The 17,307-nt window shown below is 42.1% G+C and overlaps 1 protein-coding gene across 5 annotated transcripts in view; it reads right to left on the bottom strand.

Annotated features, from left to right (window-relative positions):
- TPGS2 (tubulin polyglutamylase complex subunit 2) overlaps positions 1–17,307 on the bottom strand; it is an 80,158-nt gene that overhangs the window by 9,986 nt on the left and 52,865 nt on the right. For 3 of the 5 annotated variants that reach the window (XM_039238964.1, XM_039238969.1, XM_039238967.1), the window contains 2 exons: positions 10,078–10,165; positions 7,787–7,915 (listed from right to left, as the gene is read on the bottom strand). In XM_039238964.1, coding sequence (XP_039094895.1) covers positions 7,787–7,915; positions 10,078–10,165 — 217 coding nt within the window. Of the gene's footprint in view, positions 1–7,786; positions 7,916–10,077; positions 10,166–12,045; positions 12,050–17,307 lie in introns of those variants that run through there. The other 2 variants (XM_039238968.1, XM_039238965.1) reach the window with 2 other exon arrangements.

The raw sequence follows: 17,307 nt of genomic DNA, 5'->3' as shown, positions 1-17,307 counted from the left end.
TACCAAAAGTGAGTGGCTTGAACAACAGATATTTGTAGTCTCACAATTCTGGAGGCTACATGTTCAAGATTAAGGTGTTGGCAGAGTTGGTTCCTTTTAATGGCTATGGGGGAAGAATCTGTTCCATGCTTCTTTCCTAGCTGATGGTAGTTTACTGGCAAATTTAGCTTTCCTTAATATGTGGAAGTAACACCCCAAATCTGCCTTCATCTTCAAATGGCATTCTTCTTAGGTCTCCAAATGTTTTCAAGGACACCAGTAATTGGGATCGGGGTCCACCCTATTCCCATATAACCTCATCTTAACTACTTAGATCTGCAATAACCCTATTTCCAAATAATGCCACATTCTGAACTGGGGGCTAGGAATCCAGTATGAATTTGGAGGAGCATAATTTAACCTGTGACACTCTTATATCGTCCCTCTTTCCTTTCTTTTAGGTTTAGCTGAGACAGTATACAGTTGACCCTTGAAAATGAACTGAACTTCATGTGTCCACTTATACGTGGATTTTTAATAGTACTATAAATGTATTTTCTCTTCCTTATGATTTCCTTAACATTTACTCTGCTCTAGCTTAATTTATTATAGAAATACAGTGTATTTACACATAACATACAAAACACGTGTTTACTGATTGTTAATGGTAAGGCTTCCAGTCAACAGTAGGCTATTAGTAATTAAATTTTGGGGGAGTCAAAAGTTCTAAGCGGATTTTTGACTATATGGAGGGTCACTGCCCCTAAGCCCCCACATTGTTCAAACATCAACTATAGTAGGTTTTACAATACTCCTTGCACCATGTCTGTCCCCTTTTCCAAGAGTTCTTATATAAGAGCCATACAACACATTCTTAGATGTTAAGATGAAATGCACACATATCTCTTTCGCAGGAGGTTTGCTAATGCCTCGTTTCCTTCCCTCTTTATGTCCACATCTTGGGATCACCATTCAGTTGCATTTGTCTTTTGGTTAGAGCATTGATGTTTTTGAAGTTTCATACATCCTTATATGTTTAGTGTGTATATGCAGGACTTTTGATTTTTACTCCTTGTCTCTCTGTAACCCATACATGCTTTCTATTTCTACTTTCCCCTGCTGCAAGTAAGAAGTCTGATGTCAGTCTGATCATTATTTCTTCATAAGTAATTTATTGTTGCCTAGAGCCTATAATTCTTTCCCGTATTATGCAACACCTAGGTGTCTCTTTTCTCATTAATTCAATTTGGCTCTCAGGGAGCCCTTTCAATCTGCAGAGAAATTTTCTTTTATCAGTGTTTATTGGCCTTCTATCTAGTCTTTTTCTCTTTCTTGAGCACCTGTAATGCCAATGGATGGTCTTCTGGACCTATTTTTTATTTCTCTTACCCTTCCACCTTTTCTGTCATATTTCCCCCCTTTTAAACACATCTTGCACTTGGTTTATCATGCAAACTCAAATCTCAATATTTATATTCTTTAATTCATCAATTGAGAATTTTTACTTTTTTTCTGTGGTAATCCTTTGTGCTTGTGCTATCTAAATGTCTTTATTCTGATTCTTGTTTTTACTTAGGTTTTCATCTGTATCCTCTAGCAGTTTTATCTGTCTGGTTGTGTTTCCTGATCTATCTTTCTGATTGGTCTCTTTTTGAATACTAAATACCCTGAGAAGAGTCAGAATTTTTCCAATTAGGTTTTTTGTTTTTTAATCTTATCTCATTATAGGCTTTTTCTCTTTTTTTTTTTTTTTTTGAGAGAGTGCACAGAGCAGTGCGCACAAGCAGGGGAGAAGAGGGAGGGAAAAAAATCTTAAGCAGGCTCCACAGTTCAGCACAGAGCCTGATGTGGGGCTTAACCTCATGGTCATGAGATCATGGCCTGAGCCAATATCATGAGTTGGTTGCTTAACTGACTGCTGAGCCAACCCAGGCGCCCCTCCAATTAGAGTTAGGTCTAGGGGAGCCTGGGTGGCTCAGTCGGTTAAGCATCTGACTTTGGCCCAGGTTATGATCTCATGGCTCATGAGTTCAAGTCCCACACTGGGCTCTCTGCTGTCAACATGAAGCCCATGTGGGATCCTCTGTCTCCCTCTCTCTGCCCCACCCCCAAACATGCTCTCCATCTCCCTCTCTCTCTTAAAAGTATAAACATTAATTTTTTTTTTTAATTTTAAATAAGACTTGGCTCTAACTGCAGGACTTTCCTAAAAAGCATGAACTCAGAAGGTGCCCCAGGACCAACTGGTTTTTATCTCTATGATTAAGTAGGACAATGTGGCCTTTCTCCCTAGCGGTGTCCTTTGCTGAGGGCTCTTGGGATCATCTCTGGTAACTAGTTCACCTCTATTCTTCCAACTTCAAAGGCAGGGAAGACTCAGTCTACTTACTTAACAACTTCTTTGCCTTCAGGGGTTCAAGAACCCTACCACACATACGGAGCAGATGTGCCTTTTCCCCTCCTGGAGGACTGCACACATCCCTGAGTGGCAGGCTCTGTCTGGGGCCCATCACTTTCCCGTTTTTGCACCTGGATCCCTCTAGTACAGGCATAAATTGTTTGTTGTATTTTGATTGGCTGTGCTTCAGAGATACTGCCTTTTTTTTTTTTTTTTTTTTAACACATTGACCATTTGTGTCAACCCTGTTGAACAAGTCTATTGGTGGCATTTTTCAAACAGCATTTGTTCACTTTGTGTTGTGTTACATTTTGATAATTTGTGTGATATTTCAACCTTTTGCATATTATGATCTTTGATCAGTGACTTTTCAACTTTTTAAAAATGCTTTTATTTATTTTTGAGAGTCAGAGAGAGATAGAGTATGAGTAGCAAAGGGGCAGAGAGAGAGGGAGACACAGAATCTGAAGCAGGCTCTAGGCTCTGAGCTGTGAGCACAGAGCCCAATGTGGGGCTCGAACTCACGAAGCACGAGATCACAATCTGAGCCGAAGTTGGACGTTCAACTGACTGAGCCACCAGGCGCCCCCATCAGTGACTTTTAAAGTCTGAACTCATTCTTCACTCCTTCCTCCCTACACCTTCTAGGTATATGGTGTCATATTTTATATCGTTTTATTCTGTGAATCCTCTGATTTTTATGGAGATATTTTTATTGCTATTGTGTTTTTACTTTTCATATTTTTTACTTATTCTTTCCTTCCCAAAGAATCCCCTTTAATATTTCTTCTAGGGCTGGTTTAATGGTCATGAAATCCTTTAGTTTTTACTTGAGTAACACTTTTTCTCTTCTCCTATTCTGAATGGTTGTCTTGCTGGTGAGAGTATTCTTGGCTGCATATTTTATCCTTTCAGCACTTGGAATATACCGTGCCACTCCCTCTGGCCTGCAAAGTTTCTGCTGAATAATTTGCTTATAGCCTTGTGGGGTTTCTCTTGTATGTAACTGTTGTCTTTTCTCTTGCTGCTTTTAAAATACTTTCTTTATCAGGAGGCCTAGGTGGCTCAGTTGGAGAAGCGTCTGACTCCTGATTTTGGTCAGGTCATGATCTCATGGTCATGAGATTGAGCCCCACTTTGGGCTCCATTCTTTATTCTCTCATTTATTTAGCCTGATGGCTTTCCATTACTCTGTCTTCCAGGTCATTAATTAATTCCTCTGCTTCCTCTAGCCTACTATTCATTTCATTAAATGCATTTTTAATTTCATTGTGTTCTTCATCTCTGATTCTTTTTTATCATTGTGTTAAGGGTCTCACGGATGTTCTTCACACTTTTCACAAGTCTAGTGAGTATCTTTATGACCATTACTTTAAATTCTCTATCTGGCATACTACTTATATCTCTGTTTCATTTCGGTCTCTTGCTGTGGTTTTGTCCTATTCTTTCACTGGGGACATATTCCTCGGTCTCATTTTGTCTAACTCTGTATCTGTTTCTGTGTGTTTGGAAAGTCAGCTATGTCTCTTACACTTGAAAGTAATGACATTACTTAGAAGTGTTTCTGTAGTGCCTTATAGTACAGTGTCCCCTCTTCACCAGGACCTGGTGCTTCAGGTATTTCTTATATGTGTTGTGCATGTCCTGTTGTGTCCTAGCTACTTTTTCCTTCAGTGCAGTCATCTGCAGCAGTTCTCTTGGCCTATTGTGGGTAGTGTTTGGTCTCCAGCCAGGATAGAGGTACGTTTTAACAAGGTACGTGCGGGGCGCCTGGGTGGCTTAGTCGGTTAAGCATCCGACTTTCGCTTGGGTCATGATCTCACGGTTCGTGGGTTCGAGCCCCGCGTCGGGCTCTGTGCTGACTGCCAGGTCAGAGCCTGGAGCCTGTTTCAGTCTGTGACTCCCTCTCTCTCTGACCCTCCCCTGCTCACGCTCTCTCTCTCCCCTAGAAATAAATAAAACATTAAAAAAAAAAAAAAAAAAACCAACAATGTATGTGCCAGTCTGCTTGTGAAATGAGACCTGCTGCCACTGTGTCCCGGACAGACCAGCCCAACGGGATCTGCAAAGTACACATGGATGGGGCACTCGACCTTAACAAGGCACCCCTCAGCCTTCAGCAGGGCCTTGCTGCAGCTGCCGCAGAGACAGAGGCCCTGCAGAATGCAGCGATGGGGAGATGCAGTGCTGGTGAGATCTGTGCCTATTTTCTTGAAAGACCTTTGATGTTGTTATTGTAACTGTTAGGAAACACACCTACAGAAGGCAGCAAACTTGATTAACATATGTGTTCTGACTGTACCACTGACTGGCTATTCCCCCATCTCTCTTCCTTAGGCTTCTGTATTCCATGAGACACAACAATAATGAAATTAGACCATTCAATAACTCTACCGTGAATGGCCTTTGAAGGTTCAAGTCAAAGGAAGAGTCACATGACTCTCACTTTAAATCAAATGCTAGAAATGATTAAGCTTTGTGAGGAAGGTGTGTTGAAAGCCAAGACAGGCTGAATGCTAGGCTTCTTGTGCCAAAAAAGAGTCAAGTCATAAATGCAAAAGAAATTAAAAGAGCTACTCAGGTGAACAAATGAACGATAAGGAAGTAAAACAGCCTTATTGCTGATATGGAGAAAGTTTTAGTGATCTAAATAGAAGATCAAACCAGCAACAATGTTCTCTTAAGCCAAAGTCTAATCCAGATCAAGGCCCTAACTCTCTTTAATTCTATGGCTGACAGAGGTGAGGAAGCTACAAAAGACAAGTCTGAAGCTAGCAGAGGTCAGTTTGTGAAATTTAAGGAAAAAAGCTTTCTCAAGAACATAAAAGTGCAAGGCAAAATAGCAAGGTTATCCAAACGATCTAGCTAAGATAATTAATGAAGGTGGTGGCTAAATAGCAGGTTTTCTATGTAGATAAAACATCCATCTATTGGAAGAAGACACCACCTAGGACCTTCAAAATCTCAAAAGATAGGCTTACTCTTTTTGAAAGGTGGCTTTGTAGCTGGTGACTTTGTTGAAGACAATGCTCACTGACCAATCTGAAAACCTGAGGGCTTTTAAGAATTATGTTAAGTCAACTCTGTTTATGCTCTAGAAACAGAACAATAACAACAAAGGTTGGATGACAGCACATCTGCTAACAACATGGCTTATAGAATATTTGAACCCCATTGTTGAGACCAAGCATTCAGAAAAAAGATTACTGTTTATTGACAGTGCACTTGGTCCATCTGACGGAGATGTACACTGACACTCATGTTCTCATGCTTGCTAACATAACATCCATACTGCAATCCACGGATCAAGGAGTCATTTCAACTTTCAAGTTTTAATATTTATTTAAGAAACACATTTCATTAGGCAGTAAGTGCTATGAACAGATTCTTCTGATGGATTTAGGGAAAGTAAACTGAAAACTTTCTGGGAAGGATTCACCATTCTAGATGTCATTAAGAACAGTCATTGTTCATGGGAAATTACCAGGAGTTTGAAAGAAGCTGATTCCAACTAACACTTATGAATGACTGAGGGGCTCATGACTTGAGTGTAGGAAGTAACTGCAGATATGGTGGAAACAGCAAGAGACTAAAGATGGGACTCAATTGCTGGCAATCTACTGATAGAACCTGAATGAATGAGGAGTTGCTTCTTAGGTATGAGCAAAGAAAATGGTATCTTGAGATTGAATCTACACCTGGTGAAGAATGTTGAAATAATAACAAAGGATTTAGAATATTACATAAACTTAGTTGATAAAGCAGGGACAGAGTCTAAGAAGACTGACACCAGTTGTGAAAAGCGTGTTACTGTGGGTAAAATGCTGATCAAATAGCACAGCACGTTACAGAGAAATCATACATAATCAATACAGCAAACTTAATTGTTTTATTTTAACCAGCCTTCAGCAATCACCCTGATCTGTCAGCAGCCATCATCATCATGGCAAGACCCTTCACCATCAAAAAGACTATAACTTGCTGAAAGGTGATGGCAGTTAGCATTTTTTAGCAATAATTTATTTTTTATTTTAGAGAGAGAATGAGAGCTTGAGTGGGGGAGAGGGGCAGAGGGAGAGAGAGAACTTTTAAGCAGGTTCCACGCTCAGCGCAGAACCAACACGGATTCAATCCCATGACCCTGGAATCATGACTTGAGTCAAAATCAAGAGTTAAACACTCAACCAACTGAGCCACACAGGCGCCATAGCAATAAAGTACGGTAATTTTAAATTAGGGTGTATACATAGTGTTTTTTAGATATCACACATAGTAGACTACAGTATAATGCAAACATAACTTTTACATACGCTGGGAAATGCACTTGCTTTATTGTGCTGGTCTGCAACTGCACCCACGGGATCTCCTAGGGATGCTTATGCTAGTGTCCAGCTGCTCGTGCAGTTGATGGAGAAAGCCTTGGATAGGTTCTCTTGCTAGAACTTAAATGCACCCCAAGGCCTTGGCATTGGAGACACTAGTTACTCAGTCAATATTCATTCTCCCTTTCTTTCTTAAACCTCAATTCTGTTTGAGGAGACAATACTGAACAGCTACACATCCTCACTTCCTCAGATTCCCCTGCAGCTATGGGTAACCTTTTGACTCTGTTCTGGCCAATGGCTTTGGAAGGAGCTTCAGAGAAAACTATGGTTTTCCTGATAAAATGGGAGAGATTCTGCCAAAAGACAGTTTTTGTTGTTGTTTTGCTTTTTACTCTGCTTTTTCCTGCCTGAAACACAGACGGGAAGCTTGGAAGTAGGGCCCGCATTTCCCAGTGACGAGGATGAAAGCCATATCCAAAGGCTGGTGCAGGAGGAAGCCATAGGGAGACTTTATCATTGACTTTCTCAAACAGCTGCACCAGCCCAGTTCCAGATTTCTTGTTATGAAAAAAAAAAAGAAACTCCTATTTAGTTTAGACTTTGTAAGGGGTCTCTGATATATGCAGCCAAACCAATTCTGACAAAGCTCTCACTTAGGTCCAGATGCCCCTAGCTTTTAGCAGCCATGTGAATCAGAAACGGCAAAGAGCCTGGGGAGGAAGGGAGGTGCATTTAGATTCCATGTTCCCTGAAAACTCCTGACACTGAAATGTTGAGCGAAGTTTATCTTCAACATTCATTCATTTACTAAGCATACGTTAAGTGCCAACTCTGTGCCAGTCACTGAAGTGGGTGCTGGAAACAAAACAAAAATCTCAACCGTGGCTTTTCTTCATGAAAACTGCTTTTGCTGATACAGGCTGTTTTCTGACCTTCCTCCCACATCGTAAGAAGCCACACAGGGGACAGGTTTTGGCTTTGGCTTAGGTACTATAATGCCACAGCATCTTCCCACGGTTTTCAACATCATAGAAGGAAACAAACAGGTTACTTTCTAACTCAGAGCAGAGGTTCCTTCAAGTACCTTCAAGTGCATCATCCTCCAGGTCTGCCAGAGTTGGGGCGTTAGGGAGTGAATACACAGAAGACTGGTTGAGCTGAGTCAGTTTTGAGATGCTGTTAATAGCCATGCTGCCCAAGGGAATGGTGTGCTCTAGGGAAACATTAGCAAAGAGAAAAAAGCCTTGTTACCACGATCATCATAAGGACTTCTGCTTGAGTAACTTAAGCCCAACTGTTGTTTGATCCCAGGGCTGAGGAATCTGACAGAAAGGAAGAAAGAAGATCAGTGGACTGACTGTGTGCCCCAGAGCAACAACCTTTCATGTAAAAAAAAAAAAAAAAAAAGCAATGAGTCATGGGTGAAGAGACCTCCACTCCATACATTAGGGCAGAGTATTAAAGGAATTTAAAAAGGGGAAGCTCAGAAAAACTCGGAAATCTGGGCTAGGGACCCTGTTTGAAGAGCAAAGGACCTAAAAATGTTTCTGCTCTCTCCTTCCCTTTGCATGAAGGGTTATACTCCCCAAAGAAGCAACAACTTGATCATATAACTGACCCATTCTTCTCCTCATCTAAGCTTTCCACAGTGGAAGATAGCTCTCCCTCTATTTGTCATTTTTCCTTAGTCCTTGCAGAGAACTTGGTGGCCTTCTTGCCCGATTCTAGTCTTCTGTGATTAGGCTATCAATAAGAAACAGGCAACCATATGTCTTCCTTCTCTATTATCTAGAATTCTTGTCATATAGGATGATGGACACTGGATGGCACACCAAGACTTAGAAATCTGACCGCTGAAGAAACTGAAGGCAGTAAAAAAACTGGTATACAGACTATGCAAAGTCCAAGCAGAACAGACCAAGAGGTAAATATGAGAAGCTGCCTCTGTTGTCTTCTCTGTTTTTGACTTTAGCTCTTCAGGAAAGGACAGAAATGGGGACTGAACTGGGGATTGCATAAAATGACTAGGATTGGGAAGATTAGATATTAGAATAATGAACTAGGACTTATTCATGAAAACCTCGTGAAATGTTTCTTCTCTGGGGGCGCTTGTGAAGAGGTTAGTCTGTCTTCATGATGGGGGCAAGGGAAAATCTGACTGTCGGTATAGTCTCTCTCTTACTCCAGACTGCAAAGGCCATGGCCATGCTACAAAGAAGGGCTCTGATGCTGGTGACAAGAATGATTTCAGGCCAATGGAGGAAATATTCCAAGCTAAAAGCTCATGTTAACTGCTCAGTAATGAGCTACAACAAATGTCTCTGGTCAGGTATGTGTGTGTTTGTGTGGCGGGGTTGGTGGGGGATGGAGGAAGGCTTTGAGAATCACCAAAAAGAACTCAGGAGGCAGAGGAAATTAAAGAAGTCGGGTCTGCAGATCTGCTGTGCAATACAAATTACTGCATTCTTAGTGACTGTATGGGGAGGTACAGGGTGCTTCCTGAGGACCAAAGTAGATATGGGGAGGTGGCTACAGGTCAGAGACAATAAAGGCCTCTTCTGGCCAGGGAGGTCTGTGGCAGGAATGGCTAGAACAGGGTTTCCTGGCTTATGGAATATAGGAGTCTTCACTTAAATGTGCATCACCGCATTTCATGTGTACATAGTACCTGTAATATCTGACTTCTACCAAGTTATGAGTTCCCACTTCTGCAACATGAATGTCTGTCCCAGACACAGTTAATACTAAGGATGACAGCTACAGAAGTGAGGTGGCTGGTAACTTATGCTGGGGAGTTGTGGAGCGAAGTTAAAGATCTGGTGTGAGGATCACAGCTCTGAGGTCATTGCCAAGCTGGGAATGAAGGAAGCTGTCCCTCTTATTTCATTGTTTTTTCATTTTTTTTTTTTTTTTTTTTTTTGACAGGGCAGAAGGATGGAGAGACTCTTAAGCAATGCGCTGAGATCATGATCTGAGCTGAGATTAAGAGTTGGACACTTAGCAGCCATCCGGGTGCCCCAGGGGGTTGCCCCTCTTATGACCATTAGCAGCTGTCCCTTCCCTCATTCTGGAGGAGACTGCTCTGAGGTGGAGTCATCAGAGTTCTTCAGTTTGAAGTGGTACAAGAATTTTGTGTAGCGATTAATGTTTTCCACCAGCTTGTTCCAAAAGGAAGCCTCTAGACGGAGTTTCCAGTTAAGTACCAGTTAGACTCTGGCAGAGTGGGTGGTGGGTAAAACAATGGTGGTATGTATCAGCTTTGGGAGAGAATTCTAGATTCTGGACATCATGCTTTAGGAGAACTCCTGAAAACTACCCAGATACCCAATCTTGCAGCCGGGGAAATGTTACCCTATAGCAAGAAGGTTGTCTCACCATCCAGCTTCACACTCCATGTCATGTGGAAGCCGTTAGTCATCAGGTAAAAATTCTTCACATCCTCAGGTAGCATGCAGTTATTTTTCTAGAATCACAAAGCAGCTGAGTGTTAAGTCAGGGCAGAGAAAGGACACAAAGCTATGCCCCAAAGCAAATGGGGATACGATTTACCATGTTTCAGATCCCCCAAATAGGAAGATTCTGATAATTATCTATAAACTCGATTACTGAGTTCAAGATGGCAACACCGGAGGCCCCTGAACTCACCTCCCACAGACACATCAAATCCACAGGTACTTATTGAACAATTTCCTCTGAAAGAAAATCAGAAATTGACTTAGCAACTCCTACGCACTGGGTGAATGAGAAAAAACCCACATCAAAATGCACAGGAGGCTGAGACATAATTCACATAAACCCCAGCACTGGTGCAGCAACACACAATCAGGAGAGAACTTACAAACCCCATCTTCCCTCAAAGGGTGACTGGTTTGAACTCTGTATCTGGCACACCGACTTTTATGCTCTGCATGTGAGAGAGAAACTCTCCAAATATCTAGCTGTGATAGCCAAAGGGCTTACTCCACAAATCCGCAAGGCTACAGCAACTGAGAAATGGTTCTCCAAGGATGCATGCATGAGGGTTTACATTTCCAGGGCCTAGCGCAGAGGCAGCCAACCAAGAAGTGCCCAGACTTTCGGTGGAAGACGCTTATTTGCTTATCCAGCAGCATCAGCCTGAGTGGCAGTTACCTAATTTAGCACACATCTAGGGGTGACAAAAATACTCTGCAGAGAATGGGGAGGCTGGGTAGCACCATCTTCATGCTCTCTGCCTTGCCCCAGCTCAGCAAGTATCTCCCCGAAAAGAGCTTATGCACCCAAATGATGCACTGGCTTTTGCACACTCCTTGATTACTTGGCTCTGGTGGCCAAGTGGCTTACGTTTCCAGGTCCCACAGAACGGTGACAAACTGTTCTGAATCGGCTATCCCACCGCCGCACTGTACAGAGGCAGCAGACAGAAAAGCCCAGTCTTTCCATGAAAGTCGCTGATTTGTAGATCTTTAAAAACTGTGGCCTAAGGGTCTCTCCTCTGCACAGACTTGGGAGGCCAGTGGGCACCATGTCACACTCCCCCTCTGCCATGCTCCGTGTCACCGGTGTCTCTGTGACAGCACCTATGTATATGTATGGCACACCAGCTTTTTTGGTTGTTGCCCCAAAGGACACAGCACTCAATAGCCTGGCTCTGGTGGCCAGCAGGGATTGTGTTTACGGGTTCAAGGATGGTAAGCAAACAGTTTATGACTGGCTATCCACCCAGGGCGCAGTGTAGAGGGAACAGAGAAAAACAGCCCGTTTATAATCTTTCCCTGAAAGATGTGTACAGTTGACCCTTAAACAGTACAGGTTTCAAACGTGCAGGTCCACTTATGTGGATTTTGTCCCCAATAAATACAATAAGTACTGTAAATGTATTTTCTAATTTCTTGAATAAGATTTTTTTTCTCTAGCTTTATTGTAGGAATACTGTGTATTGTAAGGCCACAAGTCTAAACGTCCAAACCAAACTGACTCCATGACAGGCTTTAAGTTTCCCCTCTGAACTAGAAGGCCTGAGTTTCAGCTGTCCGTAAACTATCAGGCAGTTACACATTGCCCAAGCCAGAAGAAACCACCCTTGCAACACCCAATCAGGAAAGTCCAGCGGCCACTCTCCCCATTACTAAGGGAGAGGCCTGGAGATAGAAACTATCTAGATAGATAGATAGGACTCTGTTACCTAATGTTAAAGTTAACCTGTTAGTCACCGAACAAGACCCTAGGCTCGCTCTGTGATTGGTTGAATTTAAAGGTACTCTAAATGTTGTAATTGGATCTCGCCAAAAGTAACGAATACTCTAGACAATGTGTATGGTCAAACCTACTGTCAATGATGTTGAATCATTATGACTGGATCACTGTTCCCATGTCACAACTTCTGTAACTCCCCTGTCTCAAACCCCATAAAAACCCTACTCTGCCCTTGTTCGAGGCTCTCAGCACAGATCCATACGCTGGTGAAGTCTGGGAGTCCGAGCTTAAGCCCGTAATAAAGCCCTTTGCTTTTGCATACGTGACTCGGACTCCTTGGTGGTCTTGGGATTTTGGGGAGATCGTGATCTGGACATAACAGTATAATACATAAAACATACAAAATATATGTTAATTGTGTTTTCAGTAAAGCCTCTTATCAACAGAAGTTTTGGGGAGTCAAGTTGTATGTAGATTTTCCACTTTGCAGAGGTGTGGGTACTCTTAACCCCCTCATTGTTCAAGGATCAACTGTATTTATATACTTTAAACGCTGCCGCCTGAGGGTCCAGCTTCCACTCAGCCTCCTGTAGGTGCTGACAGAGGTTCTCTTTGGAACACTGAAGGCTGGGCAAACCCTCCACCACTGGGAGTCATTAAGGACAAAGAAGGCTCCCTATACAATCACAAAGGTTTGGGAGACAACAAAGAACAAGGGCACAGTAGAACAACAAAGTTCATCTCCCACGTTAGACCCTGCCTTTAAGACTGGAAGAGGTGGGTGTTTTACCTGATACACAGAAACCAAGGAAGGAAAAAAGGAAGAAACAGAGTAATAATACAATCTGAACAGAAGAACATAAAACCTCAGAAAGACCATAATGAAATGGAGATAAGTGATTTACTTAAGAGTTCAAAATAACACTCATAACTATACTCACTTTGAGCTCAAAAGAGGGCATGAACAAAGTAAAAATTTCAACAAAGAGATGTACAATATAAAAAAGTAACACATCAAAGTCACAGAGCTGAGGACTGAACCGAAAAATACACTAGTGGGGTTCCACAGCAGACAAAGTGAAGTGGAAGAAGGTTCAGTGACCTCAAAGACAGAGTAGTGGAACTCATTTAATCAGAGCAGCAAAAAGAAAGAAAGAAAAAAGAAACTTTTAAAAGAGTGAAGATACCTTTAAGGACTTATGAAAGAACACGGAGTAGACAAATATTAGCACCAAAGGGTCCCGGGAGGAGGAGAGAGAAAGGGGAAAAAAACTTGAAGAAGAAATAATGGCTGAAAACTTTCCCAACCTGGAGAAGGAAAGAGACATCACAAATCCAGGAAGTGCAGAGTTCCAAACAAGTTGAACCAGAGCCCCACCCCAAGACACATAATTGTTTAAGGAAAAGGAGAATCTTAAAGGCAGCAAAAGAAGCGGCACCCAGGTGGCTCAGTTGGTTAAGCTTCTGACTTTGGCAGAGATCATGATCTTATCATGGTTCTGAAGAGCCAAAAATTAAGTCCTCCATTAAGAGCAACCTCGGGCTGCACATAGCCCCAGTCCCAGTCCCAGAAGAAGCCTCATCCATTGTTCAAGGCTAAAGCCATCCTCAGACCGCCCTCAGTTCAGCTAATCAAAAAGTAAAAAGAAACATTCCTATGGTCTGAGTCAAGGCTGGGAACTGCAGATACAAACTAGCCAATTTCTCACTGCTTGCCTGAACCCCACGTGGGCCCTTTGAACTCACCTCATAATTGGTCATTTTCAAAGGATTCTCAAAAGTCATGACTGGGTCCCACCAAAAGTAATGAACACCTCACAGATACTGAATGGTCAAAGCTGTAATTGTAATTGGTGCTTATGTGATGATGCTACATGTACTGTAACACCCCCATCCCTTACTCCTTAAAAACCCTGTTCGCTATTGTTCTTCACTTCACCTTGCTGCCATGACACCGGTAGTCTGGTGAGCCCCTGCTTGAGCTTGTAATAAAGACCCTTTTGTACTTGCATCGGTGCCGGCTCCTTGGAGGTGTCTGGGACTCGCGATTTGGGCAAAACAGTTCATGGATTGGAGCCCAGATCTTCTGTCCCCCTCTTTCTCTGCCCCTCCCTTGCTGGTTCTCTCTCTTAAAATAAATAAACTTGAAAAAAAGATTGAGGTTGTTTAAAAAAAAAAAAAGGCAAGAGAAAAATAACTTTTTAACCTACAAGGGAACCTCACAAAAGACTATGAGACTTTCTCAGCAGAAACTTTTGCAGGCCGGAATGGAATGGCACAAAATATTCTAAGTGCTGAAAAAAACAAACTGCCTAACAAGAATACTCTGTTCAGCAAAACTATTCTTCAGAATTTAAGTAGTGATAAAGAATTTTCCAGACAAGCAAAAGCTACAGGACTTCGTCACCACTACACTGGCCTTATAAAAGAAGTGTTAAAGAGACATCCTTAAGTGGAAAAGGAAAGCCACAATGAGAAGCATGAAAAGTATGAAAGGAAAAAAATCTCACTGGTATCAGCAAGCATATATTAAAAGTAGTACATCAACTACTTATAAAGCTAGTATAAAGGTTAAAAGACAACAGTAGTAAAAGCAAATATATCTACAATAATGAGTTAAAGGATAAACAAAATATTATGAAATATGACCTAAAAATTATATAACATGGGGGGGAGGGTTATAAAGATGTAGCGCTTGTAGAATGTGTTTGAATTTAAGCAACCATCAACTTAAAACAGACTGCTAGTATTATTCAGAAACTCCATGATAACCAAAAACTAAAAACCTTTGATATGCAAAAAGTAAAGAGAGAGAAATCCAAACATAATACTGAAGAAAATCATCAGGTCACAAGAGAACAGGAAAGGAACATAACAGAATTACAAAACAGTCAGAAAACAACTGTGGCAGTAAGTAAATACCTATCAATAATTATACTTTAGAGGAACTGGGGAAGATGGTGGAGGAGGAGGACCCTGAGCTCACTCTGTCCCACGTTTACAACTAGATATCATCTACATCTAAGTCAATAAACCAGAGAGTGACTGAAAGGCTGGCAGCAGCAACTCCACAACAGAAGAGAAGCTGCATCTGAAAGGTTAGGAAGGTGAGATGGGCAAGGGAGGCTGCCCTCAAGGGAGAGGGAGGTGCATGCAGGGACAGAGCAGGGAAATGGGCCCTTGCACCAGGGAGCTCATATAGGAAGACAAATCCTCTTAACATTTGGCTTTGAAGACCAGAGGAGCTGAACTGTGTGAGTCTGTATAACCAGCAGGACTTGGAGCCTGGAGCTTTAGAAATCAGCTGACACAGCATTGGGGGAGTGGAGTCGGGAAGGCATGTGACAGCTGGGTTCCCACCTTCACAGACACAGGCTGCACAGACAAGCAAAATATAAAGACAGCAATCTATGCAACATTATGGGGAAATGGAAGACCTATCTGTTCAGAGAGATTTCAGAGAGTGTTGGGGGACTTCTCTGAAAATGAGGGAGCTGACAGGTGCCATTTTTCTCCCCGCTTCCCCAGCATAAATACAGGGCCATCTGTGGGAGGCAGGGCTGCACAGACACTATACCTAACCTGAAAGCAGTGGGCCATGCCAATGTGTTCTCCTGAGGACTTGCCCCCACTAGGCTTGTTACCGCTGGCCCTGGGCTCAGGGCAAACTCTGTACAACTTGTGCATGCCTCACCAACCTGCTGGGTTTGCGGCTGCCACCACGCACCCCACCCGCTGCTGCACACCCTCAGCTACTGTCACTCACCAGGCCCAGCCACTGCACCCAGCTTCAGGCCCCCAGCTGACCAGGCACATAGGTCCCAGCTGCCACAGTGCTTGTACATATCTGGCATAAAACTAGTAGCCCTGCACAAATTTTGCTAACACCACAGTGACACAAGCACAGCCCACAACAGGCAGAGAGTCAGTGCAGATGACAGAACTAAAAGAAAAAGTGACTCAGACACAATAGCTGGACATAAGCAACACACACAGGATGCTCTCCTGAAGTGCCAGGATCAAACAGTGTAGAGAACACTGCAAGACGCTCCAGGACCTCTTCATAAAGTCACTACTTTCAAAAGCAGAAGACATAGGTGACTTTCCTAATACACAAAAACAGACATAGAAAAGCAGACAAAATGAGAAGAGAAATGTAACCCAAATGAAAGAATAACATAAGGCCATGATGAGAGATCTAAAGTGAAACAGAGATCTAAGTGAAACAGATATAAGTACAATGCTTGGTAGAGAATTTAAGGCAATGGTCATAAGGATTCTCACCGGATTTGAGAAAAGAGTGGAAGACATAAGTGAGACCCTTAAGACAGCCATAAGGAGCAACATAGCAGAGATAAAGGGCTCAATGTACAAAATGAGAAACACACTTGACAAATGAACACCAGGCTGGAAAAAGCAGAGAAACAAATTAATGACCTAGGCCACAGAGTAATGGAAAGTAACCTGAGCAAAAGAGGAAAAAAAATCATGCAAAACAAGAACAGAGAGCTCTGTGACTCAATCACAAGTAATACCAATAGTATTATAGGAGTCCTTGGAGAAGACAGAGAAAAAGGGGAAGATAATTTATTTGAAGAAATGACAGCTGAAAACTTCCCTAATCTGTGGAAGGAAACAAATATCCAGATTCAGGAGGCAGAGAAAAATCCCATCAAGACCAACAAAAACAGTTACCCACCAAGACATAATTAAACTAGCAAAATACAGGGGCGCCTAGGTGGGTCAGCTGCTTAAGCATCCGACTTCAGCTCTTGTCATGATCTCACAGTTCGTGAGTTTGAGCCCCACGTCAGACTCTGTGCTAACAGCTCAGAGCCTGGAGCCTGCTTCAGATTCTGTCTCCCTCTCTCTCTCAAAAATAAACATTAAATTAGCAAAATATAGTGACAAAGAAAAAAAAATCAATGAGACAAAGACAGTTAACATATAGGGGAAACTATTTAAGGCTAGGGGGTTTTTCAGAAGAAACTTTCCAAGAAAGAAAGGATTGGCATTGGAAGTGCTGAACAGGAAAAATCTGCAGCGAAGAATACTCTATCTAGTAAGGCTATTATTCAGAATAGAAGCATAAATAGTTTCCCAGACAAACAAAAACCATAGGAGTTCACGACCACTAAACCAACCCTTCAAGAAATATTAAAGGAGACTCTTTGAGTGGAAAGGAGAGACCAAAGTGACAGTATAAAGGTATAAAACACAGCGGTAAAAATGAACATTGCTATAAAAAAAAATCATTCAGGGAATTCACAAGATAAAAGGATGTAAAATATGACAACATATACCTAAAACATGGGGAGGAGAAGAGTAAAGAATGGGCTCAAATTTAAACAACCATCAACTTAATCCACTCTACTATATGCAGAAGAGGTTATATACAAACCTAATGGTAACTATATATCAAAGTACAAA

This window comes from Hyaena hyaena, unplaced genomic scaffold, assembly GCF_003009895.1.
Source record: "Hyaena hyaena isolate Hyena2069 unplaced genomic scaffold, ASM300989v1 scaffold_150, whole genome shotgun sequence".
In the NCBI taxonomy this organism is placed as follows: domain Eukaryota; kingdom Metazoa; phylum Chordata; class Mammalia; order Carnivora; family Hyaenidae; genus Hyaena; species Hyaena hyaena.
This window is presented reverse-complemented; position numbering and strand designations above follow the sequence as displayed.